General features: G+C 40.8%; 1 protein-coding gene across 2 annotated transcripts in view; it reads left to right on the plus strand.

The window, feature by feature from the left end:
- The first annotated feature begins 4,136 nt into the window (after nt 1-4,136).
- NAALAD2 (N-acetylated alpha-linked acidic dipeptidase 2) overlaps nt 4,137-18,084 on the plus strand; it is a 65,079-nt gene continuing 51,131 nt past the window's right edge. The window contains exons 1-6 of one of the 2 annotated variants that reach the window (XM_071218313.1): nt 4,137-4,363; nt 5,076-5,209; nt 6,636-6,747; nt 11,452-11,638; nt 13,571-13,672; nt 14,356-14,481. In XM_071218313.1, coding sequence (XP_071074414.1) covers nt 4,290-4,363; nt 5,076-5,209; nt 6,636-6,747; nt 11,452-11,638; nt 13,571-13,672; nt 14,356-14,481 — 735 coding nt within the window. In that variant the 5' untranslated portion in view covers nt 4,137-4,289. Of the gene's footprint in view, nt 4,364-4,693; nt 4,751-5,075; nt 5,210-6,635; nt 6,748-11,451; nt 11,639-13,570; nt 13,673-14,355; nt 14,482-18,084 lie in introns of those variants that run through there. The other variant, XM_058306165.2, reaches the window with a different exon arrangement.

The raw sequence follows: 18,084 nt of genomic DNA on the forward strand, positions 1-18,084 counted from the left end.
GAGACAAGATTGCCAAACAAAATATGCCATTTGTTACACAGGCAGCTGGTGAGGCTGTGGGTTTGACAAATATCTGACTATTTTATTATCAGGCTAAACATTCATTCTCTATTACATCTTAATTATTGGAATGTTTTTTGAGGCGTTTACATTTATTATTTTATGAGCACACGTCACACTTTGTTTTCAAACCACGCCATAACGCACTTGATGGGACTTTTGAACTTAAGAGTTTCAAGATTACCTCTGCTAGTATCTAAGAAGAGGAAAAAAATGTTTATATAAGTACTTGATGAATGGAGAAAATGGTCTCTTGTTAGAGGCTCACTGAATAATAGGATGATCAAATGTGCCCAATTGTTTTACTGTGAGGCTGATTTTTCCAATTTTTGGCTTTGAGGGAAAGGTTAAAAGGAGTTGTGCATAAGTCAACAATGTTTTGTTAAGTGTGCTTTGCAAGGTGCAAAGGTGCTAATAATTAGAAAGTATTTGTGATAACAGGCTCCTGTTACAAGCTTAATTAAGAGGGAATCTGAATGATTGCAGTATCTATATTAACAAAAGACTGAGGATTTGCTGAAACAACTAACTGGACTTTTTACAATGGACTATCAAGCTACAGATTGCAGATGTCAACTGAGGCAGCGACAACGTTCGTATATAAGGTAATACTCCTCCTTCATGGTACTCTTTTCATTTAACTATCTGTTCAATATCTGCTTTATAATTTATAGCAAGCTTCATAGAGGCAAGAATTTTGCACAATGCCTCTCATGCTATAGACTCTCAAGAGATTGTGAGTGAATGAATTATCTAATTTTGATTTGGGAAGCTAAATCAAGCTGGAAATTGGTTCTAAAGAATATACTAATTTCTTCTATTTAGTCAGACTTCAGTTATCTGCAAAACTGGGGATGGGAGTGGGAGGAAACAAATTTCACAAATAATTTAATGTCATTATCGTTAGTTTCTATCTTCATTTCCAATGAAACTTTTTTCTAGAGATAGCTTTTATCTTCCTCTTGAGAGATAAATTAATAGTAAATGGTGCCATGGGTAGTAGATACAATAAGTCAAGAGCCTAGAGATTAACAAATTATGTAATCAATCGTCAAAAGATGTGTGAACCAATTTGCGTGTTTACAGTCACGAATAATATACATATATTACTTGTACCATGGAAGAGACCTTTGCCATCTGACTGTTAAGGTGGAAACCAGGTAGTTATTAAAGTCCCAATATTAGTTAATAGTACAACATATTAAACAAATTCTGGATGCTCTTTTAATTACTTACCTTATAGGAGGATAGTTATCTTCATTGGCTATTACTCCTGTTTGAATAACATGTGCTGAGGCTGTTGTGTGCGTGTATTTATTTTGTTATAAAAATGATCTTTGGAAAAACTCAAAGGTATTCATTTCTAATAGAGAAAATTCTGGAGGCATCAACTAAGGAATGTCAAAGGGGCTAGTAGCTGAAAGAGCAAAAGCTGGTTAGCGGGGGCTTTCATGACATACATTTTTGAAATCAATTAGTTGACTAGAGGTATCTAGTTTGAGGTTAACTATCAGGGATCCTACAAAAGTTCCAAGGGGTAAACCACAAGGCACATTACAGTCTAAGAAAAGTAAATTAGTCCCCAATTTGACAGTGGAGTGAGACATTTTAGGGCTCCATTCCTGGACAAAAGTTTTGAACAACCAGCAAGAAGTGGCAGAAACATCTTTCTTAAAGCTCCAGAAAACAGTTAAATGATTGTAGTAACAGGGCAAGCACCAAATCAACAAAAATGTGTACATCAAAGCAGTAGGTGTAATCTAAAGTTTAAATAAATAAATAAATAAAACTTACAGAGGAAAAACAGCAACAACAATAATAATTTTTGCTTATGATTTTTGTGGCACCCTGGCTGCCCCCCTCACCTCTCTCAGGTGGGGTTACAGAGATCTTTCGTGGTAGGTGCACGCAAGCTAAGAAAGTTAAGGGTTAGGAATTAACAAATAATTATGTTTACTAAATCATACAGCTGACTTTACAACATGAAATAGCCGAAGGCTGAAATGTGAAATGACCTTCGAGACAATCCTTTGTGACGGTCGTTCTTTGTGATGGTTTCTCCCTGTTTATGATTACTCTGGCCTCAGCCTCACCTTGTGTGTACTTGCCGTCGTGATGGTGTGGAGTTTGAGATTATTTTACGAATTCCCAAAAGAGAAAGATTTTGTTTGTGGACTAATCCACTCCTGTGGGCGTGAGACCCTTTCAACTGGACTTCGTCAGGGAGGCGTGACTCAGGTTGAGTCTCTGTCCTTTTGCTGGGTCTGATGTAAAACAGAGACAGAGAGAGACAGACACAGGAGCAAGGAAGCGCCATACTTGATCCCGCCATGTTGAGGCAGGTTGGTGTGGGAGACGGGGAAGGCGGCTGGTCTGAACTTGGCCATGGGTCACTGCCTGGAAACCACCAGAGGGAAGGGAGCTGATTGAGAACAAAGCCCGCCAAGACCCTGGCCACGAGGTCCCATTTGAACCTTCCAGGCTCCAAAGAAGCCCCAGAAGCCCCCAAACAGAAAGGCCTCCCCATTGGTTCCCTGAAAGCTGAGGGTGAAGGAAGAAAGACACAGAGCTGAGGTCCCTTATGGGGGCCCACCTTGCACGTCTTACCCTGTAGCCTGCCCACACTCAAGTCTCGGGTGTGTACTCTCTTTTCTTGTTTCTTAATAAACTTTTTACTCCCTTGCCTGCCCTATGGCATGTCCTTAAATTCCTTTATGCGACGTTGCCAAGAACCTGGAAACAGGAGCTCAGGTAGCAATGTGAGAAAGATTTCACCCACAGCTGAGCTGCAAAGGGAGAAGCTCCATGAGGCTCCAGGAGCTGAGGCCAGGGACAGAGAGGAGGCCCCGTAAGAGGCAAGCCTGTGCCAGGTTTGCCGACAGCCGCAGAAAGGAGAGACCTCACTGAGCGCAGTGGCCACGCTGCTTTGCCACGTGCTTTTTGACTGTGGTGAGAAAGCACCTCTTATGGTGCCCTGATTTGGACTTTTCACAGCCTTGGAACTGTAAGTTCTTACACCCAATAAATCCCCTTTCTAAAAGCCAACATTTCTGGTACTTTGCATCAACAGCCCTCTGGCTGGCTGAAACAGGTGGCAATCATTCCATCCTGTCCTGTTTGATACTATGTGAAGAACCTTGTAACTCGCCTTTGCTCTGTATACCCTTTCTCAGAATCTTGTGACTTTCACTCATTTGATACTAACCCCCATCCTGTTCAACCCCTTAAATGTTTATTAATGAAGGAAATTGTGCCAGCTCCACCCCAATAACTCATTAGCACCTGATGATATAAAATATGAAAATTACTGCAGTTGCAGGAAGCAGTTTTTTGGGCCACTAAAACCTTTGCGTGTGCAAACAAACTCTTTCTCTCTTTGAAACCCAAGTATCTCATGAATTGATCTTTAAGGTACATCAAGAGGGAGCCCATTTTTTCTCTGTATTACAGGGTTTCAGTGTGGGGAGATGGGAACATTTTAGTAGTAGAAGGTAGTGAAGGTACTGCAATATTGTGACTGAATAATCCCGCTGAATGACATGCTTGGGAGTGGTTGAGATGGAAACATCTATGCTGTATAAATCTTCCCACCATGAAAAAAAAAAAGAGCAACTAAAGGGACAAAGACAAATGCAATACATGATGCTGGATGGGATATAGCAAGGGAGGAGAAAAGGCTCAAAGGAACATTATTGGAACATGTGAAGAAAAGCAAAATATTGACTGTAAGCTGTGAATATCCTTTTCCTTAAGAAATGTACATGGCACTAATAAGTGTTCATGGAGCGTGATGTATACAATCTATACTCAGGTGTTCAGAAAACGGATTGATACAATTTAATAGAATGATAGGGCAAATGTGGCAAAATGTTAAAATGCTGGATCTTGGTGTCTGGGGAGATAGAGGTATGTTGGAGTTCTCCGTATGGAGTTTGTATTAAATTTGTCACTGTCCTGTAAGTTCGAAAGCATTTCAAAATTAGAAGTAAAAATAAAAAATTACAAAGAAACTCTTTCTGGCAACCTGGTGGGAGCAGGAACTGCCTTAGCCAAGGTCACCAGGCTCCAGGCGACGCGACTAGGTTTGGGGTGTAACCAGCGATGCGATTCCACCGCCTCGACCAGTTACTCAGGAGGTCACCGCTGCTTTCTTGGGTTGCAAAACTGCTCTTGGTTGGACCCGAGGCGCCGGCGTGCACCGCTAAGCTCGGCCTCCGCGGTGAGGGCGGATGGAGGAGTTCTGTTCACAAGGCTCCCGCTGTGCACAGCTTGGAAACCATTTCCAGCAGCGATGCTCCCCAAGGCAAGAGCCGGCTCAGGGCTGGAGGGCGGCAGGACGCTCGCGGAGCCCTGCGCGGCGCTGTCCGGCCAAGTCGGTGAAGCACGCGGTTACAGGGGACAAAGCAGGGCCGCGAGAGGCGGCTCGCCCAGGCCGGGAGAGCAAGAGCCCCGCACCGCAGCCGGGGCGCGCGGGACCCGCCAGCGCCTGCGGGGCAGCAGGACGCGGAACGCTGCGAGGCTGCGAGCGGGAACCCAGCGCAGGGGGGCGGCCGCAGAGAAGCCCGCCGGGCCGGAGGGGCCGCGGGGAGAGGCGGCGCCCGCCCCCCGCCAGCGCTTCCCCGCCCCGCCTACGGGCCGCTCCAGGGCGCGCGGACCAGCCCTCGGGCCCCGCGCCGCCCGCGCAGTGCAGGTGGCTGCCCGGGAGCGCGGGGCCGGGAGCGCGGGGCCGGGAGCGCGGAGCTGGGTCTACCCGCGCGGGGCCAGGAGCTGCGGGGCCTCCCGCGCCGGGCGGGGCGGGGGCGACGGGGCCTCCTCGCGCGGGGCCAGGAGCTGCGGGGCCTCCCGCGCGGGGCGGGACGGGGGCGGCGGGGCCTCCTCGCGCGGGGCCAGGAGCTGCGGGGCCTCCCGCGCGGGGCGGGACGGGGCGCGGCCTCCCCACGCCGGGCTCTGCGGGGGCGGGTCTTGCGCGCGGGCGGCGCCGGGCGCTCACGCGGGCTCCTGCGGTTGCTCCACAGCCCCGAGGGCCGCGGGGGCGGCTGGCGCGCGAAGCTGCGCCTGGAGGAGGCCATGGCGAGGTCCCGGGGCCGCCTGTACCTGTGGATGTGCTTGGCCGCGGCGCTGGCGTCTTTCCTGGCGGGGTTTATGATGGGTAAGTGCAGGGGCCCCTTCGCCTGGCGCGGGGCGCGCTCCTGCCCGGGGAGGCGAGGGGGGATCTCGGGGCCCCTGAGCTCAAGGCGGACCCTGGGAGCGCCGCGAAGCCAGACCCGAGCGCAGGGGAGCGGGGCCTTACCCTCGCTAGAGGGACGAATTCACGTTTATTACTCGCCACCTGCAGGGTACTGGGAAGGGCGGTTGGAAAGACAGCTTAGAAACTCTCACCATCCGCAGAGAGGAAGAAGCGGTTTCCTTTCCAAGGAATATTAATGAGTTAGAACTTCCAACTAGTGTGTGTGCCAGGGACTGTGTGACAAACTACATACCCCGGGGAAAGAAGCCTTAAAGACTATCGGAGAAAATTAAAGAACATCCCTAAATACGCGTTTCAACAAACTCAGCGTTTACTGTGCACATCAAAATTTAAAGGATTTCTACTTTCTTTTCTCCACCTCCCCCTTTTTTTTTTTTCTTTCTTAGAGAAGTTGTGGGTTTACAGAACAGCTTTGCATAAAATACAGGATTCTGGTGTGCCTCCCTATTATTAACACCTTGCATTTGGTGTGGAATATTTGTTGCAATTAAGGTTCTTTTTACATTCAATATAAACTTTTATTTATTTATTTAAGCTCACCGTGATGTTTCTTAGGTAAGGACAAATATTTTTTGGCTTCTGTTTTTTTTTTTTTTAAACTAAAAGCAATTGTGTGTGTGTAACTGAAAAAGTAACAGATGTGTTTTGACTTACTGAATTACATTTTAAGCAATTGCTAACCTTCTGATATTTTACACTGTAGCCAAAAGAAAGTACCAATACTTGGGAAAGCTTACTGATTCATAACCTTGATGCATGTGAGCCTTGTGAAGTAGCCAAAAGCAGAAAAATCACTGTAAAACCCAGATGCCTCGTGTCCTTAATGCTGGTGCTGTGTTTTGAGTTGCATGGCCGCACCCACTAACTGCACAGTGTGGGACATCTGGCCACTGCCCCTGCTAGTGTCTCACGATCTGATCTGGCAACCCTGAAGTTCCCAGGGCCTGCCTCTTACCCATTGCTTATTAAAATAGGTCAGCTGGAACTGATCATCCCAAATTCCTAAGTTACCTTGCTAAACCAAAGCAGTTCTCATCAAACTTGGTCCTCCTGATACGCAAAATAGCCTAAGCTCGAAAGCAAGTGATCTAGCATGCCATCAGCCTGCGTGTTGAGTAGACTGTCTGTAACCTCCTGATCGCTGTAAGCACCCGGAACCTGCCAGACACGAAGTCAGGTCAGGGAGGCAGGTTTACGACCAATAGGTCTTCTCTGCTCCCTGCTTCCCATCAGCAATAAATGCTCTCTCTCTTTGGACCTCGGGTGTCGCGGTCCCCTTAGCTGCCCAAAGCCTGCATTGATGAGTAACGCGCGTTTCCGCCCCCAGGCTGGTTTGTTAAGCCTCTCAAAGAAACAGCCACTTCACCTCGCTATCATCAAAGTATGCGGTGGAAACTGTTATCAGAAATGAAAGCGGAAAACATTAGAACCTTTCTTCGGTAAGTTTGTTTTCTGTATTATACCTTAAAAACAAATTGTTTAAGCTGGGGCCCCGCCCCAACATTAGGAAGGGGGAAGAGGAAAGGTCTTAAAAGGGCCTGGGACGCGGGTGTGGCTCAAGCAGTTGGGCACCTGCCTACCACATGAGAGGTCCCAGTTTTGGTGCCTCCTAAAGAAGACGAGGACAGCCAGCTGGCACGGTGAACTGATGCAACAAGATGATACAATGAAGAGACACAATGAGGAAACACGATGAGAGACACAACAAGTGGGGAGTGGAGGTAGCTCAAGTGGTTGAGCACCTCCCTCCCACATGGGAAGTCCTGGGTTCACTTCGTAGTGCCTCCTAAAAAGAAGATGAGCACACAACAGAAAGAGCAGACAGCAAGTGCAAACAATGAGGGGAGAGAGAGAAATACATAAATCTTAAAAAAAAAAAAAAAAGGCCCAACCTGGGGCCCCATGTGTGTGTCTCACCCTGTAGCACATCTGCACCCATGTCTCAGGTTGAATACTTAACCTCGTTTCCAGTTTTCTTGTTTCTTACTACCCTCAGTACTCCCTTGCCTACCCTAAAAAAATCTTTAAAGTGATTCAGAGTGAAAAGTTTGTAAAATACAGGTTTTATTCATGTGGGCAATCTTATTTGCATAAAGTTGTATATTAGTAATTTATGATAGTTTAAAATATTCTTAGGGTGCAACCCCTTTGAATGTTACAGGGGTATGCCTTCCTTAAGCTCACCTACAGAGAAAGTATCTGGTTGGTTTCCTAAGAGATGTTTCAACTTCATGTTACTTTGAATTGCAACTGAATGTTCTTCTTTGTTCCTCCAGGTTGAGTTTAATCAGTGATTGTGTTTTAATGTTTTTCATATTCTGTCAGGAAGAGTTAAACGGTTGTTAACCCAGTGATTTATAAGAAAGGAAAGAAGTGTTTCAGATTCTGTCTGCCACAAGTTAAACCTTGCAAATGTCAATGTTGGTCCCAAATATGGACCAAAAAATAAATAGAAATAAGAAAGAGAAGAAAAAACAAAGGATCAATGCAAATATATCAGTCTCTAAGTGTGAAAAAATTATAATCAAGGGAGTTATTATGAACCTTTTAAAGATAAAACTGTGCCATTGCTTTCTAAGTTCAGATTCTTTCAAATGGAGATCGTTTAAATTCAGCTTTATTCAAATGTAATTTACATAAAATAAACTACATCCATATAAAGCCTATAACTTGAAAGTTTTGACCAGTGTGTGCACAATCAATAAACCACCTTTTCAGTCAAGACATGGAAAACTTCCCTCATGCCCTTTGTAGTCTATCACCTCTTACCCCTGCCTTAGCCAATCACTGATCTGCTCTATGTCATCATAGTTTTCTACGCACTTTCTAGAGTTTTGTATAAATGGAATCATACGGCATGTATTCTTACGCCTGGCTTATTTCAGTTAGTGTGACAGTTTTGGAATTCATCCAGATTGCTGCATGTATGAGTCCATTACTTTTTCTTCCTCCTGTGGATATGCTAACAATGTGATTTGATAGACATTTGCACTGTTTCTAGTTTTGGCCTCTTGTGAAAAAAGCTGCTGTGAATATATGTTTACACATCTTTGTGTGGACATAGGTTTTATTTATCTTGGAATGACTTGGTTGTATAATCGTATGTTTAGCTTTTAAAGAAAATGACAGTTTTCCGAAGTGGTTGTATCATTTTATATCTGCATTTGGCATGTGTGCATTCTCCTTTTGCTCCACATACTGATCAACAGTTGTTTCAGGTTCCTAGAACTAATTTTTGCTCCATATATTATGAGGCTCATTTGTTAGGCACCTACATATTAATGTTATTCTAAACAAAAATGGCCATTTTTTGTTTATGAAATGCCCCTTTACCTTTGTGACACTCTTTGAGTTTATTTTATTTGATCTTAATATAGACACATCAGCCTTCTTTTACTTACTGTTTGTATGGTATAGCCTCTTACATCCATTAATTTTCAGCCTGTCATTTTCTTTATTATTAAAGTATATCTTCTCTAGAGAGCATATATTTTTCACTTGGCTTTATATCCATTTTAGTAATATTCAATTTATGTCCTCTACGGGCATCATATAGTAGCAGTTTGGGTTTTTATCCATCTGGTAATCTCTGCTTTTTGGGTATTTAGTGCATTAATATTTAATGTAATTGTTGATAGGGCATACTTAGGTCTGCCATTTCATTATTTGTTCTCTGTTTGTTCCCTTTGTTTTTGTTCCTTTATTCCTCATTTCCTGCATTTTTTGGTAGTAGGGGATTATTAAAAATTTTAGAATTCCCTATGAATTTATATTTGGCTATACCTTTATGCCTTGATTTTTAGTGGATGCTCTAAAGATTACTATATATCTATAACTCTTCACTGTCTTCTTAAAGTTACTATTGTACCATCTAACATGTAGAAAACATAGCATGTAGAAACATAACATAATGTGTAGAAAACATAACATGTAGAAAACTTACGTTTTTATATATGTATACCTTCTCCTCATATCTGTCATATATATCCTATAAGCATATATTATAAACCTCACAAAATAATCTTAATAATCTTTTCTTTAAATTATATGCATTATAGACCAATTAATTTTTAAAAGATCTTTTATATTTCTCAGATATTTATTACTTCCAATGCTCTCCATTTGTTTCTGAAAATATGGGTTTCCCTATGTTTTTATTTTATTTTTTTAATTAACCTGAATAACTTAAGCATTTCCTATAAATTTTCTGTAATGTGGGTCATTTGGTGATGAATTCTCATAGTTATTCTTCATCTGTAAAATTATATATTTCACCTTCATTCTTGAAACATTTTTTCCTCGAATACAGAAATCTGGGCTGATACCGCCTACCCCAGAACTTTAAATGTTGTTTGTCTTCTGGCTATGACATCTGAGACAAACCCACAGTCATTTAGGTGATAAAATAAGTGGTATCAAAAGTAAAACTTGATGGTATTCTTGACCAAGCATTTAAATTCTATTTATATTGTTTCAGTGGGTTCTCTGAAGAACAAGAGGCAAAACTTCATGCTTAATCCTCGATCTTAGTTTTTTTATTACTATTTTTAAAATTTATCCCCCCCCACCCTCCATCTTGATTTAAGGAAATATATCATTCTCGTACTTGGGAAAAAAATAAATGTCCTTTCATTGTAGAAAATAAAACAAGAAGGAAATATGTAAAGTAGAAATTAAAAACTTTCCAACTTTACTGTTTTTCCTCTGCATATAAAATAACTTCTGCCTATACACACAGTTAAACACTTGTTGAAAGTGAATTTGTGAGAGAGGAAACATCGGTAACCTGTGGTCATTTGACCATATGGAGAGGGCAGGCTTTACAGGGAGTCTAATGAATGCTTAGTGGTTTGCAGGTGGGAAAGGGAAGCGAGTAGAAGTGATGGAGGGTGATGCAGGTAGTGGGAAAATGTTTGTGTCTGAGAGAAGACTGTGTATAAAGGCTCCAAGGGGCAGTCACTTCTGCAGAAAAATAAGTACATCAGGTGATCTCCAATATAGAAGTTTATAAGGAAAGTGGTGGAAAACGAAGCTGGAGAAGAGAAAGACGAATCAGAGCGAGAAGGGCCTTGTATACCATATTAGAGTGTGGAACTTCCTAACAGGATATAGGAAGTTGTTGAAGGATTTTAAGCAGGTGTGTAATATGATCAGATGAATGACTTAGTAAAATCCCTATTTCTAAAGTGCAGATAAATGTAATTTGAGATTCTAGTTCGAGCATTTAATTGCTATGTAGTTTTTAAAATTCTATTTCATTATTTTTAATTTCCATGTAATTTTGAATAAGTAATGTAGCCTCTCAGTTTTCCCATTTATAAAAAGAGAGAATAGAAGAAGAGTTATGAGGGTTAAATGAAATAACCTTTTAAAAATGCATGGTAGAATGTTTGGCCTAGAAAAAGCTTTCAAAAAATGCTAATTTTCCTTTACTTCTGTATCTCTTTGGTTGTCTTCTGGGTGACTGAAAAAACAGTTTACAAAGTATTAGTTCTGTGTTGATGGAGGAGGGGTTAAGAAAATATATTAATATATTTATTTTAAGCAAATTAAATCTCACTAAGAACTATATTTGTGAGGCCACGTAAATCTTACAGCCCATTTACCCACAGAACCAAGAGAACATTGCCCCATTGCAAAGCCTGTATTGTGCCCTTCCTGGGTAAGAGGCAGGACTAAGTCCTAGAGGGTAGAAAAATACACGGCTTCAACCTCGATGAGATGAATGAACAACTCCGTACAGTGTGGTAAAGGTCACAGAAGTTAATAAGTGAAGTGTACACATGCTCCGCTCATCTCTGCAGACATTAAGATCTTTTTTTACAAAATGTCCTTTATTCACTGATGGGTAGCAAGAAGGGACACCACTGGTACAGAGGTGCGTTCTTCCAGAGCGCCTACTTATGTCTGGGTGCTGCTAGTTGTAGGTGGGATGTGTTCTTTTACGGGGAACATAATGTAAAAATTGCAGCTCTCCATCAGTAAATTTTAAATTGGCATATTTAGAAATTGGCTGATATAGCTGGATTTTTAAATTTCTCTGATATAGAAACAATAATGATGAGTAAGTCTTCTTAATAGTTCTTAAGCACATCATCTGAATGTAGTCTTTAACTCAAGATTGTATTTTGGTTTCATTTTAGTTCATTTACAAAACTCCCTCATCTGGCAGGAACAGAACAAAATTTACTGCTTGCCAAGAAAATCCAAAGCCAGTGGATGGAATTTGGAATAGATTCAGCCAAGCTGGTTCATTATGATGTTCTCCTATCTTATCCTAATGAGACAAATGCTAACTATATATCAATCGTGGATGAGCAGGGAATTGAGGTAGGCAGAATTGTTGGTGCTTTTTGTATTTTATAGTCTCACCTTTTTATGATTTGGAATGTAGGGTCAAAAAAAATAGAAATGTATTAACAGTGCAATGGAAATCATATTTTTTAAAAAATGTTTACTATTCAGTGCCTACTATGTGTTAGGCACAATGCTAGGTCCTCAGGCTAGAATGAAGACCAGGTCATGTTTCCTTCTCTTAATTCAGGTGAGGCAGACACTGGAGCAGTCATTTCAAGTCAGTATGGAAGGAGCTATGGAGAGCATGAGTAGGACTTTTTACACAGAAAAGTGTCCCTTAGCCAACCTGGAGCTAGAGAAGCCTTCCAGTAAGAGTTGGTATGTGAGTTTTGAAAGAGCATAAGGAGTTAAACAAGTGATTTAAAAGCATGGTAAGGGAATTCTAGGCAGAAGAGAAAATATTGACAAAGACTTGGAGACATACACTAGCTTAGCATTATCTGGGAACTTCAGGACAATGAGTTTTCCAGAGTGTAAAATACAAAGTGGGCCCTGATAAGAGGTGAACCTGTGGATGTGCTTTGAGGGACAAGTCGCGGAAGGCTTTAAATGCCGTCCTAAGGAGCTTAGACTTCACCTTCAGCCCACAGGCACCACTGGCAAGTACTGAGAGGGGAAAAGATGTGGCGGGAGAGGCATATCCATAGATGGGCAGTTTGCAGGTTAGATTTAGGGTAGGCTAGGAGTCAGAGTTGGAGTCTTAACTCAGTAGTCCAGGGAAAAGAGAATGAAGTCCTCCTTAGGATGTTAGCAAGAATAGGAGGAGGGCTCTGTTTCAGAAGTAGGAAGTAGTAGTGGCAGGGCTCGACAGTGATTACCTGGAGGCGGGAGGTGGAAGGGGGAGCCGGGGATAGCTCCAGGATGGCTCTTGTGAGGGCTAGCCAGCGGTGCTCAATAGATGCATGGAATGCAGAACAAGATGTAGCATGGGGTGGGACATGATAAAACCAAATTTGGGCATGTTGAGTTTGGACATCAAGAGCTGAAATAGTCATCAGGCCTTTGGATATGAGTCTGGAAAGCTGGGTGTGAGCATATCAGCTCTGAGTAAAATTATGAGAGTCAATCCCACAGGTAGAGAGTGTAGAATGAAGCAAGCAGTAGCTGGGAATAAAACACAGGGAAAATTACTTCTTTCTTGCGCCACCTCGGAAAGTATTATTTAAGTGAGAGAAAAGGAAACTTTCTGAAAAGGCATAATCAGAAAAGGAGAAGAATCATGAGTGCCACACTCAAAGCCCCTTTTTCAGCAAATTTTTTCTTGTCTTTTTTTAAAAAGAGACCTAGATCACAGAAAATGTTACATTGAAAAATATAAGAGGTTCCCATATACCTCACTCCCCACCCCATCCCCCACTCCTCCCACATCGACAACCTCCCTCATCAGTGTGGCACACTCATTGCATTTGGTGAATACATTTTGGAGCAGCACTGCACCGCATGGATTATAGTTCACATTGTAGTTTACACTCTCCCCCAGCACATTCAGTGGGCTGTGGCAGGATATGTAATGTCCTGCATTGTCCCTGCAATATGATTCAGGACAACTCCAAGTTCTGAAAATGCCCCCACATCACACCTCTTCTTCCCTCTCCTACCTTCAGCAACTCCTGTGGCCACTGTCTCCACATCAATGATACAATATTGAAGCCCTTTTTTATGCTTCAAGAGGGAACTCTTAGTTACCTGAGATTGCATGAATTTATAGAAGGTTTTACTACTTTGAAGAAAATACTTTTTGAAGTACTCTTTGAAGTGTTGAAGCTCTCTTTCATTGTTGTAGTGGAATTTACCTATTTAATTCCACAACCTGTTTTTACTGTTTACTTGGAAATAAAATTAATTATTCTTCGATAACAATCTGTAATCATTCTCCCCAATTTGATATGTTTCCATTCTTGTTAGATTTTCAAAACAACATACCTTGAGCTGCCACCAGATGGATATGAGAATGTTACAAGTATTGTACCACCATATAATGCTTTCTCAGCCCAAGGCATACCAGAGGTAAAAGAAATTTCTTATTCAAGTCTTTAAACTTTTTTACTATGTTCTTTAAAACCCATATAGAAGACTAAAACCCAGGGGATTATATGAATCATCCCTGCTAATCCATGGTTTGAGGCTCAGTGATGTGAGCCCCTTTCCCCACCCCACCCCCCCAAAAAAAAACAGGAAAAGAAAAGTGCCAGAAAAAAAAATTAAAAACAGACATAAATGGAGCAAATGTCACTCTTCAAAATAACAGCTGGACATGCCTTAAATTTAGTAAAAGCAAGAGATGTTTTTACAATCTTCTTTCATTTACTTGATATCTGGTTTCAATTTTATAGATTATATCACAGAAGTTCTTAAATTAATGCCATGGTTAGAAATTAAATATGGTTGGGATATTTTAAATGACTTTTAAATGTTTGTGTGCTATGGCTCAGTATTTATTGATAATTGCTTCAAAATGGAACAAACGGTTTAAAACACGTTTTATACATTGTCTTTTTTTTTTGTTTTTTTAATTTATAGGATGTTGAAAGAGTCTCTAAGGACTTGTACAGAATTACCATGCGTCTATTTATTAAGAACAAATCAGGGAACACAACTTGGGAGGATGTATTGTGGAACAAGTATATTCCTTGCTTTACAATTCGATTATAGCAACATTACGCATTTTGTTTTGTTTTTTCCTCCTATAGGGAGAACTTATATATGTGAACTATGCTCGCACTGAAGACTTTTTCAAACTGGAAAGAGATATGAACATAAACTGCACTGGAAAGATTGCTATCGCTAGATATGGGAAAATTTTCAGAGGAAATAAAGTAATGTGTTATTTGATTTTCTAGATGGGGGATGGTATAGGATATATCCTGTAAATGTAAATGATCAGTTTGTATCACAGTTTCCAAAATTGTTTTCAAAATATTGAATTTGCTTTTTGCTATAATTGCACAGAAAAGCCTGTTTTTATGTTACTATAAATAGTTGGAAGGGGAAATCATAGTTCCTATATGGTTATGAAGGTAAAATTTGCTTGTGCTTTTTAAAATTTTATTGAAGGAAATGTGAGTATATAAACTAAAAAATGAAAAACTCTCCACAACCCACTTTCATTGCCTGGACATAATTAGGCTTAATAGGTCTTTTCACAGACCTAATTCTGTGAAAAAGAAATATAAACCTATCTTTATATACCCATTTTAAATATATTGTTTTTATACAAACAGGAGCTCATACAAGGATATATTATGTGCTTTCTTTTTTCACTCAGCGGTAACTTTATGGGTATTCTGTTTTGGTACAATAAGACTTTTATAATGTAATGGTTAAGAGTATAGGACTCCGGATCCATACTTTCTGGGTTCTGGTCTAGTCCAGGCTCTCTCTTTTCTAGATCTTTGACTGTGGGCAAATTGCTTAAGCTCTCTGTGCTGAGGTTTCTTCATGTATAAAATGGAAATGCCAAAAAGAGTACCAGTCTCCTGAATTGTTATTAGGATTAATGAGTCAATGTTGGAAAGCACTTCGTATAGTAATGGGTATATAGTAATTTATATTTAAGAGATACACAAAAATTATATATATCTCTTCTATAGGTCTATAGACCAAAGCTGCTGCTTTTGAAGTTGATAAGGCCATTGGTGCACAAAAAGACACTTTCACAGTGAAAGAGGCTATATTTTATCTTGGCTGGTATAGTATGGCCAAGCCATTATACGATGAGAAGCAACAACATACTGTATATTGTTGAAATGGTGGTCTAGGGGGTGGTTTGAAGTGCCAAGCTTCTCTGTGAAGGGACAGAGCAAAGTATATATAATGATCTACAGAATCAGGGACCATCAGATTCAGACACATCTGTGAGTGAAGATCGCTGTCACCCTGAAGATGGCAACAATCAAAGGGGCCCTGTGCAAGAGCTGAAGGAAGAAAAAGCTTCCTCAAATTGGTTTCTAGACTAACTACCTCATGTAGGAGGAGAGAAATTAGTGAGGCAGAAGAAAATTCATGCGACTTAGCTGGTGAACTGCCAGGAAAGCCCCACAGATCTGATAGCATTGCCCTTTCCCCGCTCTACGTGTAATGAGGGAGGTATGTTATGAAAGAAGCAGTAACAGTGCATCGCCAGACTCCATCAACTCCAGCTCTCCGTGCTGCTGTGCGGGAACGTTCTGGGGATTGGTTGGATCAGGATTCACTTTCAGATCAATTCAGTGGAGAACTTGAGGTTGAGTCTCTTGATTCAGAAGATTATAGCCTTAGCAGTAGAGAAGGATAAGAACCCTCAGATAAAGATGATGAGGTGTATATCGAGCTACTGTATATCGGGCAGAGCAGAGTGATAGAGAGTCATGTGAAGAAGATCCTGAAATATCCTTGGCTGGTCATTGAACGCGTACTTCATGCAATGAATTGAATCCTCCCCTTCCACCGCACTGCAGCAGATTTCAGGCCCTTCGTGAGTTGGCTTCCTGAGGATAATGGAAGGAATAAAGGGAAAATACCTGAGAGAGGCAAACTAGAAAACTCAACACATGTAGAAGAGGCTTTGATGTTCCTGACTGCAAAAGAATGACAGTGCATGACTAAAGAGTTATGCGTTGAAGAAAATGATGATAAAATCACACAAGCCTCCCGATCCCAAGAAAGTGAGGAAGGATTATTCTCAGCCATCAACTTCTAGTAGCCCCATTTATAGCAGTCAAGAGGAGGAAAGGTACACAATGCCATTAACCCTCATGGGATTTGCCAAGGCCGCCCTAAAAATGGCTGCGTTGTCCATGGCAAAACGGGGCATCTTACAGCACGTGCAGAGAAGCTGAAAAAACAAAACAAGCCCTGTCCAGTATGTAGGCAACCAGTTCAAATGATCGTGCTAACTTATTTCCCCTAGTGGACTTGTAAGAGTAGGATTATATATTTATAGCTGTATAACCCTAAAAATTTAAACAGTTACTTCGGCAACATGAAATTTATTTTTATTCTTTTATGTATATCAAAGTGAGAGAGTATGTCAGTCCATGTAGATTTTTTCTCCTTACTTAGGGAGGGGATGGGGGCTGGTGAATATTTACTTCCTTTTAGAAAAATTTCACCTCTGTTTATATTATATATTTGGGTTTTAAGGTAATTTGAAATGGCCATATAGCTCATCCTTTACCTCTCATATTTAAAATCATTTCCCCTTTCTCTTAAATAAGTATCTGATTTTTTAAAAAATAATATAAGTAGGACACTTAAAACATTATTTAGTACCTTTCCTGTAAGGCGATGAAGTTTGTAAGATTTAATATTTAAATTTTAAGTATACTTAAACCTTCTGATCCTTAGTTTCTCTGTTCCTTCAGAGCCTCTTAAAATACTCTTTATAGATGAAAAAGAAATTGGTAAGTGTATTTGGTGCTATGGAAGTAAAAGTGGTCTACATACTCTGCAGCCTCTTTGGTATAGTAAGGGATAGGTGGAGATAATGTCCACTGAGAAATCCTGGAGAACAGCCGTCATTTACCTACAAGACAGCTTTTATAAAGTTCTGCCGTAAAATGTGGAGCTTCCTTGGCAGGGCGGGGAGGGGAGCAACTAAAATACACAATTTCAGGATTTAGTGGGAATCGATTGTTTCTCTTTAAGCCACTCTGAAGGGCCTTCTTGGGCCGCCTACTCAGTCCCCTTTAGTTACCTAGGGTTCAGACCTTTGCTTAAGGCCAGGTTTAGGAACCAGTGACTTCAGAAAGATAAATTCAGAGATTAGTTAAACAGAAGAACTGTCCATTTTTAAAATAGCTGGAAAGGTCAACTTTTCTCTATAACTTATCCAGAAAATATGTATCACTTTCCTTCAAGAGTGATGGGGGTCATAGGATTCTAAAATCTCTCTCAAACTGTGTAGATTAACTTGTTGATTTATATTTATATGTGTGCCTTCAGCAAAATAGAGCGAACAGACAAGTGGAATTGAATTTTGATTTAAAGTCTCAATGTTTCTCTCCTGTGTATGACAGGATGAGGACAATAAAATAAATTGAACTGTGAATTTAGCATAGAATTGCAGATAATTTTACACAGCAACTTTATGTGTCTGTTACCAGCATTACATTATGGATAGACTTCAGAAAAACAAAAAACACATGCACACACGACTTATCCATATGTACATATGTAAGTAGAAAACAAAGAAGCTATCAGTACTTGAGCTAGAGCTATTCTTAAATACAGTAAAGCCTAGTTAATTGGGAATTTATAACACTTCAAATAGAACTAAGTAGAATACATCCTTTCTAAGGAGAGTTAGTAAAAATGAGGTAATTTAATGTATATTCATAGTGTATGTATGCAGTTATGCTGTTTGCAAAAACAAATCTATGCACAAATGGATCTCATTCTAAATACCTGTGAATTACTAATGTCTTGATTGTCTAAATTTT

This window comes from Dasypus novemcinctus, chromosome 10 (genome assembly GCF_030445035.2).
Source record: "Dasypus novemcinctus isolate mDasNov1 chromosome 10, mDasNov1.1.hap2, whole genome shotgun sequence".
In the NCBI taxonomy this organism is placed as follows: Eukaryota; Metazoa; Chordata; class Mammalia; order Cingulata; family Dasypodidae; genus Dasypus; species Dasypus novemcinctus.